Source organism: Prunus mume, linkage group LG5 (genome assembly GCF_029339155.1).
Source record: "Prunus mume cultivar Tortuosa linkage group LG5, ASM2933915v1, whole genome shotgun sequence".
Classification (NCBI taxonomy): domain Eukaryota; kingdom Viridiplantae; phylum Streptophyta; class Magnoliopsida; order Rosales; family Rosaceae; genus Prunus; species Prunus mume.
The window spans coordinates 2354784-2370662 of NC_142702.1; the positions used below are offsets into that span (position 1 = coordinate 2354784).

General features: G+C 35.6%; 1 protein-coding gene and 1 non-coding gene across 2 annotated transcripts; one reads left to right on the top strand and one right to left on the bottom strand.

The window, feature by feature from the left end:
* Nucleotides 1-1071: 1071 nt before the first annotated feature.
* LOC103330499 (zinc finger A20 and AN1 domain-containing stress-associated protein 8-like) lies at nt 1072-5141 on the bottom strand. The gene is made up of 3 exons (XM_008233090.3): nt 5063-5141; nt 4911-4982; nt 1072-1898 (listed from the first exon to the last, which is right to left on the bottom strand). The coding sequence occupies exon 3, from the start codon at nt 1881-1883 to the stop codon at nt 1365-1367; it is 519 nt and encodes a 172-aa protein (XP_008231312.1). The 5' UTR covers nt 1884-1898; nt 4911-4982; nt 5063-5141; the 3' UTR covers nt 1072-1364.
* A 10420-nt stretch (nt 5142-15561) lies between these two features.
* On the top strand, nt 15562-15647 carry LOC148916624 (small nucleolar RNA R44/J54/Z268 family). Its single transcript, XR_016127578.1, has one exon. It is a non-coding gene; the product is annotated as a small nucleolar RNA R44/J54/Z268 family (small nucleolar RNA).
* Nucleotides 15648-15879: the final 232 nt, after the last annotated feature.

The following is a 15879-nucleotide window of genomic DNA, read 5'->3' on the forward strand; positions in this document are numbered from 1 at the left end:
TATATATCAATCTTTGATTCGTAGAAAATAAAAATGCCTCTTTCATAGTAAGAAGGGAAATAATATCCTTTTTAGAAATAGGTTGTGTTGTTAGGGAATTTCAAAGTCTTTTCACGGCCATGGTTTTGAAAGAGCGCAGCTGTTTCTCTCTCTGAGCACTAATAATAAATTAATGCAGCGGCATGATCTGAGAACCGCTGTGGGTTGAGCCCACCACTTGACTGGGTCCAAAGGATAGTGACTAATTGTTATCGCAAAGTCAAACACGGTGAGATAGACGGCTCTGATTGGATGCCACGCGGTTCACACGTGGCCGACGTACCTTGTTGGATAGCAAGTGGGCAAAAAGGGTCGGTCGCAGATGACCCGGCCCCACCACCAGCGTCTGACCTCAACTTCCAACAATATTAAGATTAGGATGGGCGTGTGTGGGCCCTATGCTCATCCTACCTAAAAGGTTCAGCATATACATCTTATTATTTATTTTTAGTATAAATATTAGGCTTAATTAAGATACAGATTAATCTGGTCCATGTAGTATTAATTGGCATGCTATTTGGTACCGAGGAATGCTAGCTACATCCTTTTTGTATTCTTCGTTTAATTTGTTCCGCGTGTACTCTATTCATATATAAATCTATGTGCTAGCTACATCCTCCTTGTATTCTTCGTTTAATTTATTGTACGTGTACTCTATTAATACATAAATCTATATAAGAAGAGTATAAGATGGAAGTGTTCCTCTTTATTATGTATTTATAGTATTAACTAGGACACATATTAATCTAGTCAACAGCATGTGTTTCACGTGTTATAAAAACATGACTGGAGCATATTTATATTTAAAGTTAGGGGAATAGTATTAAGAAGTTATTAGAATTTCTGAAAATTCTTCCATTTTCCAACTTTGGGTGGGTTTGATTGAACTATTTTCACTATTGTTTGATTAACTTATAAATGTTGGATTCAAAGAGACCTTGGCTAGTACTCAACTCCAATTCAATCCAAGCCGAACAACCAAATGAGGGTAAGGCCGAGAGAAAAAAACTACAAGCATTACACGCGCGTTACTTGAGCATACTACTACTTTGGCTTAAATTAAATACTCAACAAGCAAAATAAACAAGATCCAAAACATCATCCATAGCAAAGCCAAGTGACAGCCTCCTGGCCCTCACCAAAGGCTGGGATTATTACACACAATCGTTCCTGACATTTGAAATACTCCCACAACAGCTTCCAACCATCTATAACACGAGACCTAACACAACAAGATCAACTTAACATAAGCAGAAGCCACATGGGTAGAAATGAGAGCATGTGTGCAATAGATAAAAAGATGAACCCTCATTCCGAGACATTTATCAGATTTTGTCCAGCTTTTCTGCCTTCACAACCGGGTTGGCTTTTGCTATAGCATCCTGAGCAGCACTTCGGTAATCATAGGGGCAGTTGTGTTTATCCGAGTAACGATGGAGCGAACAAAAGAGATTTCCACAACGGCAATTGAAGCCGGTTAGACCAACACGTTTCTTGCAAGTTCCGCACCTGTTTGGAGTCTCCTTCACCTTCTCCTCACTCTTAATGTCCAAAGATGGAGTAGAGGAAGCCTGTGTTGAGATGAGCATCAAATCTGCAGACCCAGCTTGTACATCTACATCAACAGTAGCAATAGGCTCCTTCCCTCTGTCATTGGGATTGCCATTCACAGCACAATCAATGGATGCTGCAGCAACTTTAGCCTGTTCTTGCTTCAATACCAAGTCCTTGTGGCATTTGGAACACAAATTCATTGTTGCTGCACTTCCAAAGAATCCGCAGTTGTTGGCACAGAGCTTGGGAGCTTCAGGAGGAGCTTGGCACCCTGTCTCGTTGTGCTCCATTTTTTTTAAATTTTCCTGCACCATAATTCCTTAAGGTCTCCAAAAATATATGATAACACAACCACAGGGTAGAAATCTCTCCCCACCTGACATCTACAATTCACCCACTAAATTAAATTCAACATAGTAGTTTAAATCTTTAGAACAAGACATGAAATGACCAGTCCATATCTTTGCTGTGACAGAAAAACTATATGGAAATGTAAATCGTCATTTCTAAGTACCATACTCGAGGGAAAATGACTCTTTAATTGTATACTTTAACCATGACACCCTAAGAGGATCTTATCAGTTACCTAAACTTAGTTTGAGGTTGGCTCTGAATACTCATCTTGGTTATTTAAATATTATTACATTGGTTTCACAAAAACGAAAACAAAATTCAAATGGATAATAATCAAGAAAGACCTTAAGGTTTCACTTGTACATAAGGGAAACAGGAGCAGATAAGTTTCCATTAGAAATCATTTTTCAGGGCCCTGCATATTAATAGGAAATTTTTTACATTTTAAAAAGTATAATACAACATCAGATGCATCAATCAAGTGTATGCACCCTCAAACTTTACCAAAGAAATCAAACAGAAAATCAGTGTGTCCCTTCCTTTACTATATACCCTTCCAAAGAACCATATTACTAGATGGTCAACCCTATTCAATGAAAAATTTATGAAGAAAAAGATGGCTTTCTGCTTTATTCTTATTGTTCACACATGATGATTTAATCATGCTTTGCTATCTTCATTGATGATTAATGGCTTCATAGTTGGATTAAAAAGACCTTATACTTCTAACCAGATACTTTCATGACATTCAACAAAATAAAGGGAGAAACAAAGAAATTATAGCAGCAACTCTCCAATATTCGACACATACAGAAGAGACTGACAATGACACCCCATAAGGCGTAGACATTTCTTACTTCTGCTGTCCCAAATCACAGTGAAACCATACTGACAAATAGACAATTCATTGTTTACAGGACAAAGCAAAAAGTAGAGAACACCATTCCTGCAACTACCTAGCAATACAAGTATAAAATATCTGCAATTCCTGCAAGTATATGAGTATAAAACATGCACAATCTGAAATGTATATTCAATTCGCTGGATGCCAAAACCCACAGATACAGTATTGGAAACCCAAAAACTCAACAACAATAATAAATTCAATCCCTTTATTTCATTCCAAGAAGAAAACCTACCATTTCTTCAACTGACTCTTGACAAAGACTAACTAGCCATCACTGTCACCAACTTCCAACAAACACCCTTGTATCACACAACAAAATGTCTTCTGTTCCATCTATTGTTGTTTTGTTTTTGCCTTACTTTTTTCCCTAATGTTTTCATTGCCTTCATATAATATTTGCACGTCTTCTAATATTTCATAACCTTCTAACTTGTGGTTGGGACTTCCATTCAGTCACACTGGACAGAACCATGCTTCATGGGTCACAATGACTTGGCTAAAGTTGAGATAATTATTGAAGCTCTAATGACAATTCTAACTATGAAGACCGAATATGAAACTCGTACAAATGAAAGAGTTCCATTTAACTAGACATATCATTTAAAAGTTAGGAACGAAAAAGAATGGTTGCTTTTTACTTTTCTTTTTCTGCTAGGGAAAAATAACCCTTGGTGTATGACAGTATTAGTAGTTTTCACTTTGCCACCCTAAGATTTATAAGGTGAAAACTTTCGGTAACATTCTTTATTCTTTTAATTGTTCAACCGGTTAAACAGAAAATACAACTTTGCAAGAACATGAATGTCCATTGAAAAGAAAAGTGTGTAGTTCATCCATCATGACAGAGAGAGAGACAGAGAGAGACAGAGACAGAAACAGAGACAGAGACAGAGAGACAGAAACAAAGACGGGTTAACAGAAGAGCAGGGAATAAATTTTGCAATTTTTTCATCTTGTCCGAGAGAGTTCCATCAATGTAAATTCAGAGATTAGCTTTTCTGATTGGTTATGCTTTGCAACTCAAGAGCTACGCATCAGCTTATGCCTATTTGTGGGCATTTGATACAACAAGCCTTGGCTAAAACCTTCATGAAAATAACAGGCTAAAACCTTCATGAAAATTCGCCAGTCAGCATAATAACCACATAATCATACTTCTGCTAAAATGCTTTACTGAAAAAAATAAAACACAATAATCCAAACATTAAACACATATATTTGCTCAACATTGTGGCAGATATTAGCGATTGGAGCATACAACTATTGACAGGAACATTGCCCTCTTTGTCCTAACAAATTAAAATACCTAGTTAAGGTAAAATCACCATCAGAAGAAAATACGTGGATCTTTCTGTAAACTCAATGAACCTTACAAAAAAAACCTCAAAACAAAAATTGAAACTAATCCCCTTGTTCTCGATACAAGGCTAGGAAATATTGAGACAATCTAAAAACTCATATAATATTGCGCTACATAGCTTTGAAGAAATTAGCTTATCAGACAGCTCATGAACAATACTCAAAAGCCCTTCCACATGCTTGTTCCTACCTTTCATTTTCTCTCTCTATTTTTTTTAAAGAAAGAAGGGAGTAAATGGATGGTTATGACGAATTCGAATTCTTTTTCGTGGTACTGAGTCATTGATTTCTTCATAGATTTATATTAGTACATAAAACATACTCATCAGAAAACCTAACCTCTAACATACATATCCCCTTTTCAAGTCTTGAAAGAAGAAGTCATGTAATCAACTTTAAGCTAATTCACCATGGCCAATGAAAAAATAAAGACACAAACCACTTTAACCAACTCATCAAGCTAAAAACTTGCAAAAAAATTCATAATCTGCACAAAAGAACCTTAATTTCTTATTGTTAACATCACTAACTCGGAATTAGCACCTGGGTTTCCATCAAAACACAAAACCCACCATCATAATCACATATTTTAACATATACATAAAGTTCTGAGCGTCTTCAACCATTTTGAATATATTTCATCAAAACAAGCAGAACCCAAAAACGATTAGTGACAGAAGAGCAATCTACGACTCACCTGTTCGCAGAGAAACCAACCTCCTCAAAGTAGAACCTGTAATTCACAGAGAGATGGTCCCTATCCGCTCCCCTTCAATGAATAAATAATAAATTATCAAAATTTTGAAAAATCAAACACTCAAATAGAGAGAGAGAGCGAGAGAGACGAACCCTAAAGCGAACAGGAAAGAGAAAGGTGTCAGAGGAGGAGAAGTCGAAGCCATCTGTTCCAGCTGGGATTTATAGGCGAGGAGGGAGCGTGGAGGTTGAGCGAGAGCAATGATTTGATGTGTTCAATATGTTACGATTTAAGCCACGTTTCTTATTTTCATTGGAAGATGGGGAAAACCGTCAGAAAATGGTTTTAACGCATTTGAAATAAGAAGTAGTGAACCAATCAGATTCTGGAAAACACAGATTTCACATAGACTCTGCCTTACCTGATATTTTTTTGTCCTGGAGTGGAAGTGAGTTGCGTGCTCAGTAATGTTTTGTTTTTGTTGGGTTTTTTCTTTCTTGATGTTACGTGCGCAGTGTTTTGTCAGTTTCTTCAAAATGTTATTTTTTTGGGTGTGGTTTTATCGGAAAAGCTCGAAGAGGAAAAGAGAGCGACTCATGTACGATTTCTTTACTAAATTACCGATCGTCAATTACGCCATTTTTGTATAATAGGCGTCACGAAGTATTTTTAAAACATGTCATTAATTTGCTATAAAAGAGTGTTATCTTGATCCAGCTAAACTGCAATCTATACACTTCAATGGCTGGTTTTGTATTTCCAAAACTGCCCAACTCAAAACGACCATCCCATATTATTTTTTTCAACACTTTTTTTTATTTGTGCATGATTCGCATTTTAGTCATTAACTCAAAAAATGATTCGCATTTTAGTCATTAAACTCAAAAAATGATTGTTGTAGCACCTCACCAGTTTTATTTTCAAATATCAAAATACGAATCGGGCACAAATTTATAGACTATTGCTTTTAAATAGCCTATTTTTTACATATTAATTGTCACATTTTGAGTGTTAAATCACATATTTGAACAATAATATGAGAGTCAATTCAATGTTAAAAGGGACCTATATGTTGGAAAATAGTGTCTAATTACTATATTATTCTCATATGAAATTCAAGAAACATTAATGTAATTAAATCCACAATTTAATGCATACACATGAGCAAAAAAATTGCTACATAAACATGAAGTACTTGATGTAAGAATATTTTATAAATATTCTATGTGGCCCACATGAAGTGATCTATGTGGTAAATAAAGTGTTTAATTGGTTTAATAAATAGTATTCAGAATAATTATATTGGTCAAATAAGGAGAAGTGGTTTCCTATTTTATTACTGTGATGGGTGGTAATTGATTATGGGCTTGACTAGGAAACGGGTCCTCTCTCTGCCTATAATAGTGCACATACCCATCTTATGTGTACACTAATGAAAAACACGTATTAGGGTTTTTCAATTCTAATGTGCAAAAGGCTAGAGAGAGAAACACCGTTTCCCCTGTACAAAAGCTCACAACAATCCTGATACTCTTCTTTACTTGAAGTCATGGATCAAGGTACGCATATTATTTATTAAGTTTCCGCCTGAAGTTTATTGTGATAATCATAAGGTTCACGATTCTGTAAGTTATTGGGTCTTATGTTTTCACTCAATATTTAAAGCTTACATTTGGTATCAGAGCATGGTTGAGAACTCTCATGATTTTCCTTTACTATGATAAGGTTTGATTTATTAATTTAATCGAACTATGAAAGAACAGATTGTGTTTGCGTGATTGACCTTGATTTCTATAACTGTAACTGGTTATAAAATTAATAATTGTTGTCGTGGGCTGTTGCTGTGGGTTCTTCATTGTAAATTAATGTCAAATCACTTTATACACGAATTGCATGAGTATCTAAGCAATATGACTTATAGTGAATATAAATATTATGGGTTCAGTAAGTGACGCATGTTTATTGCTTATCAATATCATTGTTGTTCAATTAATTTGATATTCATATCATGAGTTGTTTGTTAGTCACCAAAGTGGCCAAACTAGAAAGTTCCATGAATTCAAATTAAATGATAATCAATCAATTACTCATGGTAAGATGATGCATATAAATGAATGGAATCTTGTTATGTTTCGTTAAAGATTTTGACATGAGTACGTTGATTTTCAATAGTCATGAGATATTTATGGGTCACCCAAAGGTAGATCAATTATTCTGATGATTGTTGATATAACTGTGGTAATCTGGATGTGCTTTATTTGGGTTAGTTTTGGATATCCAAAGATAGCAAAGCTTGCCTAATTATGGATATACAGTTGCCAATAATGTGATATAAATGCATCCTAATTGTTTAATGGTATTGTCATGGTATCTACCCAAAGGAGAGTTGTGATGATACATTTACTGGTTGTCAGATTATGTATGTAATTCTGATTATTTTTTGTGTACGTGTTGATAACTCAAAGGATTAATGTTGTGAGCATTTAATTGCAGTGTCAGTGCCTGTTTCGCTTCATTCACTTGCTCCATCTATTCCAAAACTTAATGGAACAAATTTCTCAGATTGGTGTGAACAAGTCCAATTTCACTTAGGTGTTATGGATCTTGATTTAGCACTCCGAATCTGAGAAACTCACGCTGCTCTTACTGACAATAGCAGCAGTGAAGAAAAGTCTTTCCATAAGGCTTGGGAAAGATCGAATAGATTGAGCATTATGTTTATGCGAATGACTGTAGCAAACAACATAAAGACTGCGCTTCCTCAAGCTGAAACCGCTCAGAATACTTGTAGAATGTTGAAAAACGTTTCAAGATCTGCTGACAAGTCCCTTGCAGGGACATTAATAGCTGAGCTTACCACCAAGAAATTTGATGGTACGCAAGGCATGCGTGAGCATGTTCTTGAAATGACTAATGTAGCAGCAAAACTAAAGACCCTGGGGATGAGTGTGGATGAGTCATTCCTTGTTCAATTTATTTTGAACTTTTTGCCTCCTCAGTATGGACCGTTCCAAATTAACTACAACACCATTAAGGACAAGTGGAATGTGGATGAATTGTCCAACATGCTTGTTCAAGAAGAGGGAAGACTTAAGCAACAAGGGGACCATTCCATTCATCTTGTAACTCAAGGAGCTGGAAAGAAATATGGAAGAAAGCCTGGAAATGGCAAGAAAGGAGGATCGTCCAAGAGTAGTGAACCTGCTAATGTTACTTAGGCTCAGAGGAAGGAACAAAAGAGTGATATATGCCATTTATGTAGAAGGACAGGGCATTATCAGAAAGATTGCCCAAAACGCAAAGCATGGTTCGAAAAGAAAGGTAAGCTTTTGGCTTTCATATGTTTCAAATCAAATTTGGCTGAAGTTCCTTACAATACTTGGTGGGTTGACTCTGGTGCTACTGTTCATGTCTCTAATTCGATGTAAGGATTCCTTACGACCCAAACTTTAAATCCAAATGAAAATTTCATCTTTATGGGGAATCAAGTCAAAGCTCCAGTTGAAGCCATTGGAACCTTTCGTTTAATTTTGGATACTGGGCATAATTTAGATTTATTTCAAACATTTTATGTTCCTAATTTTTCCAGAAACTTGATTTCAATTTCTAGACTTGACCATGATGGTTTTTCCTTTAAGTTTGGTAATGGATGTTTCAGTTTATTTAAGAATACCTCTTTTGTTGGTTCTGGTATTTTAATTGATGGATTATACAAGTTAAAGCTTGATAATATTTTTACTGAAACAGTTTTGACTCTGCATCATAATGTTGGGACTAAACGTAGCCTAATTGATGAAAATTCATCCTTCTTGTGGCATAAATGACCGGGTCATATATCCAGAGAAAGGTTGGAAAGATTAGTAAAGAATGAGGCTCTTTCGAACCTAGATTTTACTGATCTTGGTGTGTGTGTGGATTGTATTAAGGGTAAACAAACCAAACACACCAAGAAAGGAGCCACAAGAAGTTCAGGGCTTCTTGAAATTATTCATACAGACATTTGTGGACCTTTTGATGCTCCATCTTTTACTGGAGAAAAATATTTCATCACCTTCATAGATGATTTTTCACGTTATGGCTATGTTTATCTATTGAAGGAAAAATCTGAGGCAGTGAACATTCTTGAAGTGTTCATTACCGAAGTTGAAAGACAATTAGATAAAAAGGTGAAAGTTGTCAGATCAGATAGGGGTGGTGAATTTTATGGAAAATATAATGAATCAGGTCAATGTCCTGGTCCATTTGCAAAACTCCTAGAAAAGCATGGCATTTGTGCTCAATACACTATGCCAGGTACGCCACAGCAGAATGGTGTTGCTGAAAGGCGTAAATGTACACTTATGGATATGGTTAGGAGTATGTTAAGTAATTCGTCATTGCCTATATTTTTGTGGATGCATGCTCATAAGACTGCTGTATATTTATTAAACAGGGTTCCTAGTAAGGCAGTTTCAAAAACACCATTTGAACTGTGGACAGGAAGGAAACCCAGTTTAAGGCATCTTCATGTTTGGGGTTGCCCAGCAAAAATAAGAATTTATAATCCACATGAAAAGAAATTGGATTTTAGAACGATCAGTGGTTACTTTATTGGTTAACCAGAAAAATCCAAAGGATATAGGTTTTATTGTCCTAATCATAGTACGAGAATTGTAGAAACCGGTAATGCCAGATTCATTGAAAGTGGTGAAGTCAGTGGGAGTGGAAAAACTAAATAAGTGGTCATTCAGGAGGTTATGGTGCATGTCCCTTCACCCGTGCCTTATAAGGAAGTTGTTGTTCCTACACATGCTGAACCACAAAGCAGTGTTGAACAACAAATCAATGACCAACCACTCCATAATGAGACTATCACAAATGAAAATGCAGTGGAAGAACCACAAGAAATAACATTAAGACAATCTCAAAGAGAAAGGAGATCTGCTATTTCGCATGATTACGTGGTTTATCTACATGAATCTGATTTTGATGTAGGGATAAGGATCCGGTTTTATTTTCACAAGCCATTAATTGTGTTGATTCTGCTAAATGGATTGATGCCATGCATGATGAGTTGAAATCAATGGAACAGAATGAAGTCTGGGATCTCGTTGAATTGCCTGAGGGTTGCAAGCAAGTTGGATGTAAGTGGGTTTTTAAGACTAAATGCAACTCAAATGGCAATATAGAGAGATATAAAGCCAGACTAGTGGCCAAAGGTTTCACTCAGAAGGAAGGCATTGATTATAAGGAGACCTTTTCACCAGTTTCTAAAAAGGACTCACTCAGAATCATTATGGCATTGGTAGCTCATTATGATTTGGAGTTACATCAAATGGATGTGAAGATCGCTTTTTTGAATGGGAGTTTGGAAGAAGAAGTCTATATGGATAAACCAGAAGGCTTCTCATTAAAGGGAAAGGAACACATGGTCTGTAAACTAAAGAAGTCAATATACGGACTTAAGCAGGCTTCCCGACAATGGTATCTTAAGTTTAATGATATCATTATTTCCTTCGGTTTTAAGGAAAACACTGTTGATCGGTGTATATATTTGAAGGTCAGTGGGAGTAAATTTATATTCTTGATTCTGTATGTTGATGACATTTTGCTTGCTAGTAGTGATCTTGGTTTATTACATGAAACCAAGAAATTTCTCTCAAAGAACTTTGAAATGAAAGATATGAATGAGGCATCTTATGTGATAGGAATTGAGATATTCCGTGATAGGTCACATGGTATAGTTGGTTTGTCTCAGAAAACATATATTGAAAGAGTTCTAGAGAGATTTGGTATGGAAAATTGTTCGCCTAGTGTTGCTCCAATTCAGAAAGGGGATAAGTTTAGCCTTATGCAATGCCCGCAAAATGAATTGGAACGCAAACAAATGGAGAGTATTCCTTATGCATCCGCTGTAGGAAGCCTAATGTATGCACAGACTGCACTGTGCCAGCCATCGTTTTGTAGTTCGGATGTTGGGCAGGTACCAAAGCAATCCAGGAATTGATCACTGGAAAGCCGCAAAGAAAGTAATGAGATACTTGCAAGGAACCAAAAACTATATGCTCATATTTAAAAGGTCTGATAACTTGGAAGTAATTGGTTATTCAGACTCAGATTTTGGTGGATGTGTTGATACTAGAAGATCAACTTTTGGATATTTGTTTCTACTAGCTGGAGGAGCAATTTCCTGGAAAAGTGCAAAGCAATCTTCCCTTGCTTCATCCATTATGGAGGCCGAGTTTGTTGGTTGCTTTAAGGCTACAAATCATGGGTTATGACAGCAGAATTTTGTTTCAGGGCTTGGTGTTGTTGACACCATTGCCAAGCCGTTGAAAATTTATTGTGATAATGCTGCAGCTGTTTTCTTCTCAAAAAATGATAAGTATTCTGATGGTGCTAAACATATAGAGATGAAATACTTTTCTGTTAAGGAGGAGGTTCAGAAACAAAGAGTGTCTATTCAAAACATAAGCACAGAGCTTATGGTTGCAGACCCATTGACAAAAGGGTTAAAACCAAAGACATTTAATGACCATGTTGTAAGAATGGGTCTTGGTCGTAGTCCCTAATAATTGCTATAGTTTGTGGTTTGCATAATGACAGTCTATTTTGTTTGACACTATGAGCTCAATAATTGATTTGTTTATGATATTTCATGTTTTCCATTATATGGATACATAAATGAGATTGGATGAATGATAACAGGAGTAGTCTTTGACAAAGACATCATTGGACCTTTTATGATACTTCTCACTTATGGACTGTTTTAGGTGATTTGCTAATGTTGCAGTACATGGAAGGGATTGTATCGCTTATTGATGCATAACCGCCATGACTCGCATTAAAGAATTGCTTAAATGCGGTATTTATGTTGATCATATGAAAGTGAGGATTATTCTGAAGGTGTCGCGCGCCTAATGTTTATTTATTGAACCATTAAGTAAATTTATCATATGGGCCAAGTGGGAGAATGTAAGAATATTTTATAAATATTCTATGTGGCCCACATGAAGTGATCTATGTGGTAAATAAAGTGTTTAATTGGTTTAATAAATAGTATTCAGAATAATTATATTGGTCAAATAAGGAGAAGTGGTTTCCTATTTTATTACTGTGATGGGTGGTAATTGATTATGGACTTGACTAGGAAGCGGGTCATCTCTCTGCCTATAATAGTGCACATACCCATCTTATGTGTACACTAATGAAAAACACATATTAGGGTTTTTCAATTCTAACGTGCAAAAGGCTAGAGAGAGAAACACCGTTTCCCCTGTACAAAAGCTCACAACAATCCTGATACTCTTCTTTGCTTGAAGTCATGGATCAAGGTACGCATATTATTTATTAAGTTTCCGCTTGAAGTTTATTGTGATAATCATGAGGTTCACGATTCTGTAAGTTATTGGGTCTTATGTTTTCACTCAATATTTAAAGCTTATACTTGACCCCCCCAAAAAAAAGTATGGGTTAACATGATAATCGGTTAAGGCTAGTATTTTATACTATGTCTTTAGTACAATTTGCAGCCACTATGTTGTTCATGGTTGACCGACACTTGTCTCCTAGAATACAATAACCACGTCATTACAATTATAACACCTTAAGCTATAAGATACTATCGAACCACAATTATGTTGAACACTCTCTCATATAAACTCAAACCCCTATTTAGAGTGCAAGTGACTCACAAAATGCTATGACTTCATTTAGGGAATGTTTGGGAGTGCTTCTGGATTGGCTAAAAACTCTTTATGACAGCCAAAAGCGCTTGTAGTTGCCTTTGGCAGAACAATTAAAACGTACTCACTTTATGGAGAAACACCTATCATGTGTTTTTTAAGAAGTACTTGCATTTTTAACAAAAAAATCAACATTTTTTTTTTCAATAAAAAGCGTTTATAACAAAAGTACTTAGAACATGTCCACCACAGGCCATTTGCTAGGGCAAGAGGCCCCCTCTAGCTGGGTTTGGACCTCCAGCGCAGAAAGAGAACCCGGCAAGCCCAAGGGCAAATCCTGCCTGGGCTCAAGGCCAAGGTGCTGATGTTAGGAGCGAAAAAAATTGACAAAAATTCAATTTTTTTTTTAAAAAAACCAATAAATTATGGATGTTTTCCCTATAAATACATAACAATTTTATTCACTTTCCACACCAAACCCTCATACAAACTCTTCTCCTTCCAATATTTGTAAATTGTAATCTTTTTTTTTCTTGCATTTGTAAATTGTTTATATTTTCTTCCATATTTATTTTTTTCTTGCATAATCATATTATTTCTTGCATTTCTAAATTGTTTATATTTTGTTGCATTTTTTTTTTCTTGTCCTTGCCCTAGCCTTTTGGGGTGGAACCAAAAAAGGCAAGGCTGCCACTATTCACTTGAATAGTGGCAACCATGCCTTTGCCTTAGCCTTAGCCTTTTGGGGTGGACATGCTCTTATAAGCATAAGTATTTCATGGAGAAGTAGTCCAAAATAATTATATTTTATAGACGCAGAAGTGATTGTTTATAATAAAATGGTTGTACATTTGTTTATAAAAAAGGATTTCGAGTTCTTCTTTGTAAATTACTATTGGATTTACGTCACTAATTAGTGAACACGCTACAACTATTATTCATCTATACAAAAAGCCGCAAATAGTATTTTTCTCTAACCTTGCAGTCTTAAAATTCGAGAATCAATGGTATTATTCATAGTTTAACATTTGTTGATGGATTTTATTTTAGAAAAATTAGGTATTAGACATAATTAACTTTACTAATTAGTATTTGAGACATTGGGCATTTTTGTTTGGGTTTTAATACCTAGAAAAGAATTGTTATTTTGGATTAGGCCAAAGAGGAGGCCCAAATTCATTGGGCCTGTCAAATTTATAAAGGTAAAATACATTTGTACCCTTTTTGTTTAAAACCCTTCCAAAATCAGATCTCACCCTTTCTTTCTCTCTCTTGGACAGACGCGACACATGACGCCTCAGATCATGGCTTCTCGGACCACCTGCGATGACGACTGGTTACAAGTAGGGTATAGTCTATGCTGTTATGGTTTCTAACTTTCATATGGTTAGACTTGAGCTATTTTCTACAGGTTATATATCTGATTTCTTTCAATTTAACAAACTGGTAAAGTTGCTTGAGGATATCATGGATGACATCAGAATACTGATATTCAAGGATACTAAGAAAGGATGTGATCAGATCACTCGACAGCTCTGCATGAATGGTTGGCCGGCTCTCTCAATTCATGGAGACAAAAGTCAAGTAGAAAGGGATTGGGTCCTCTCTAAGTTTAAAGCTAATGACTGCAACAGATGTTGCTGCTCATGGTCTAGGTATGGAAATAATTTCTTTTGAGTTTGTCAAAAGACTTGAAAGGAATTCTTGTTTTGTGTAAACATAGGAAAATATGAAACCCCCACCCTGGACACCATTTCATTTTGCTCTTTCCTATGTTTTATCTTTTATGGTTTTATGATATTTTATTTTATTTGCACTTCTTTGTTATTTATTAATTTTTTATTTATCTATTGAAAGATGCTATTCTTCCCAACTAACAATTTCTATTTGTTTCCCATCTGGGATGAGACCCACTCCACGAAGAAGGTTACTATTTTTTGATTAATAAGGCTATTTGAAGCAGTCAATTGATACTTAGTTCAGCTTTTTCTTGTGTGTGTGTGTAGGATGCTTGGGTATTTCAAGGAGATCGACTCTCCTCCACCTGTGAGAGCCTCTTTCTCTTTCATTCTCTTTTAATGCATTTGCATGTATTTTGAATTGGGGGTTTGAAAATATTGTTAATCCTTACGATTTTATAGGTTTTTCTTTTTCTTTTTTGTTTGTTTGTTTGAAAAGATGGCCTGCTGTTGTTGGATCAATTTTGCTGTATAATTGCCTTTTTTTTTTCTTTTTGATACAAGTGATTATGTTTTTGGTCAATTTTGTGAAAATCAAAATACTTGAGAAAAAAGAAGCTGCTTTGAAGAATCAAATTCAATTTCATCTAGCTACTTTGGAAATGGTTGATGCCATCACTGTGATATAATATCTTGCAATACCATTTAAGCTTTAGTTCAGTGAAATTTTACACAGGTTCTACATTGTAGTTTTGCACAAACTACATTGCAGTTTTGCACAAACTACATTGCAGTTTTGGTAATTACAATTGAATTTTTGCTCTTTCCTTGGCCTTCAACCTCACCAATTTGAAGAGTAGAGGCTACCTAGATGAGGAATTGGGTGGGCAAGAGAAGAGAGAACTACCCAAGAGAATGAAACTTAAAATTGGACTTTTTGAAACTAGAAATTGCATTGCAGTTTTCATTTAATTACAATTTGATTTTTGTTCTTTCCTTGGCCTTCAACCTCACCAATTTGAAGAGTAGAGGCTACCTAAATGAGGAATTGGGTGGGCAAGAGAAGAGAGAACTACCCAGGAGCAAGGGAATTCAAAATTGGTCTTTTGAAAATTGGAAACTGCATTGCAGTTTTCATTTAATTACAATTTGATTTTTGTTCTTTGCTTGGCCTTCAACCTCACCAATTTGAAGAGTAGAGGCTACCTAGATGAGGAATTGGGTGGGTAAGAGAAGAGTAAAACTATCCAAGAGCAAGGGAACTCAAAATTGGACTTTTGAAAACTGGAAACTACATTGCAGTTTTGGATTGCAAGTGACGATAAAACAAACATGGACATCTGCTCTATTCGGAGGGTGATGACTCAGTCTAATGGGAATCTCTCTGATGCATTTTCAACATTTTTGCACTGCACTGGATTTTTGTGTTATTGTGTAATTGTTTGTTTATGTTGGTTTTTTTCTTTTAAAATCATAAATTTGAGTTGTGCTGGTAGGATTGTTGGTGGTAATTTGTTTTGATTGCAATGCAGAAAACGGAAACTGCAATGCAGTTTCCATTTAATTACATTTGGCTAAATTGTTTTATCATTGGATATTGGTATGATTTTTGAAGTTAATGGAAAT

Excerpts from the sequence above, each read along its gene's own strand:
- LOC103330499 (XM_008233090.3), bottom strand. The coding sequence starts at position 1,883 with ATGGAGCACAACGAGACAGGGTGCCAAGCTCCTCCTGAAGCTCCCAAG.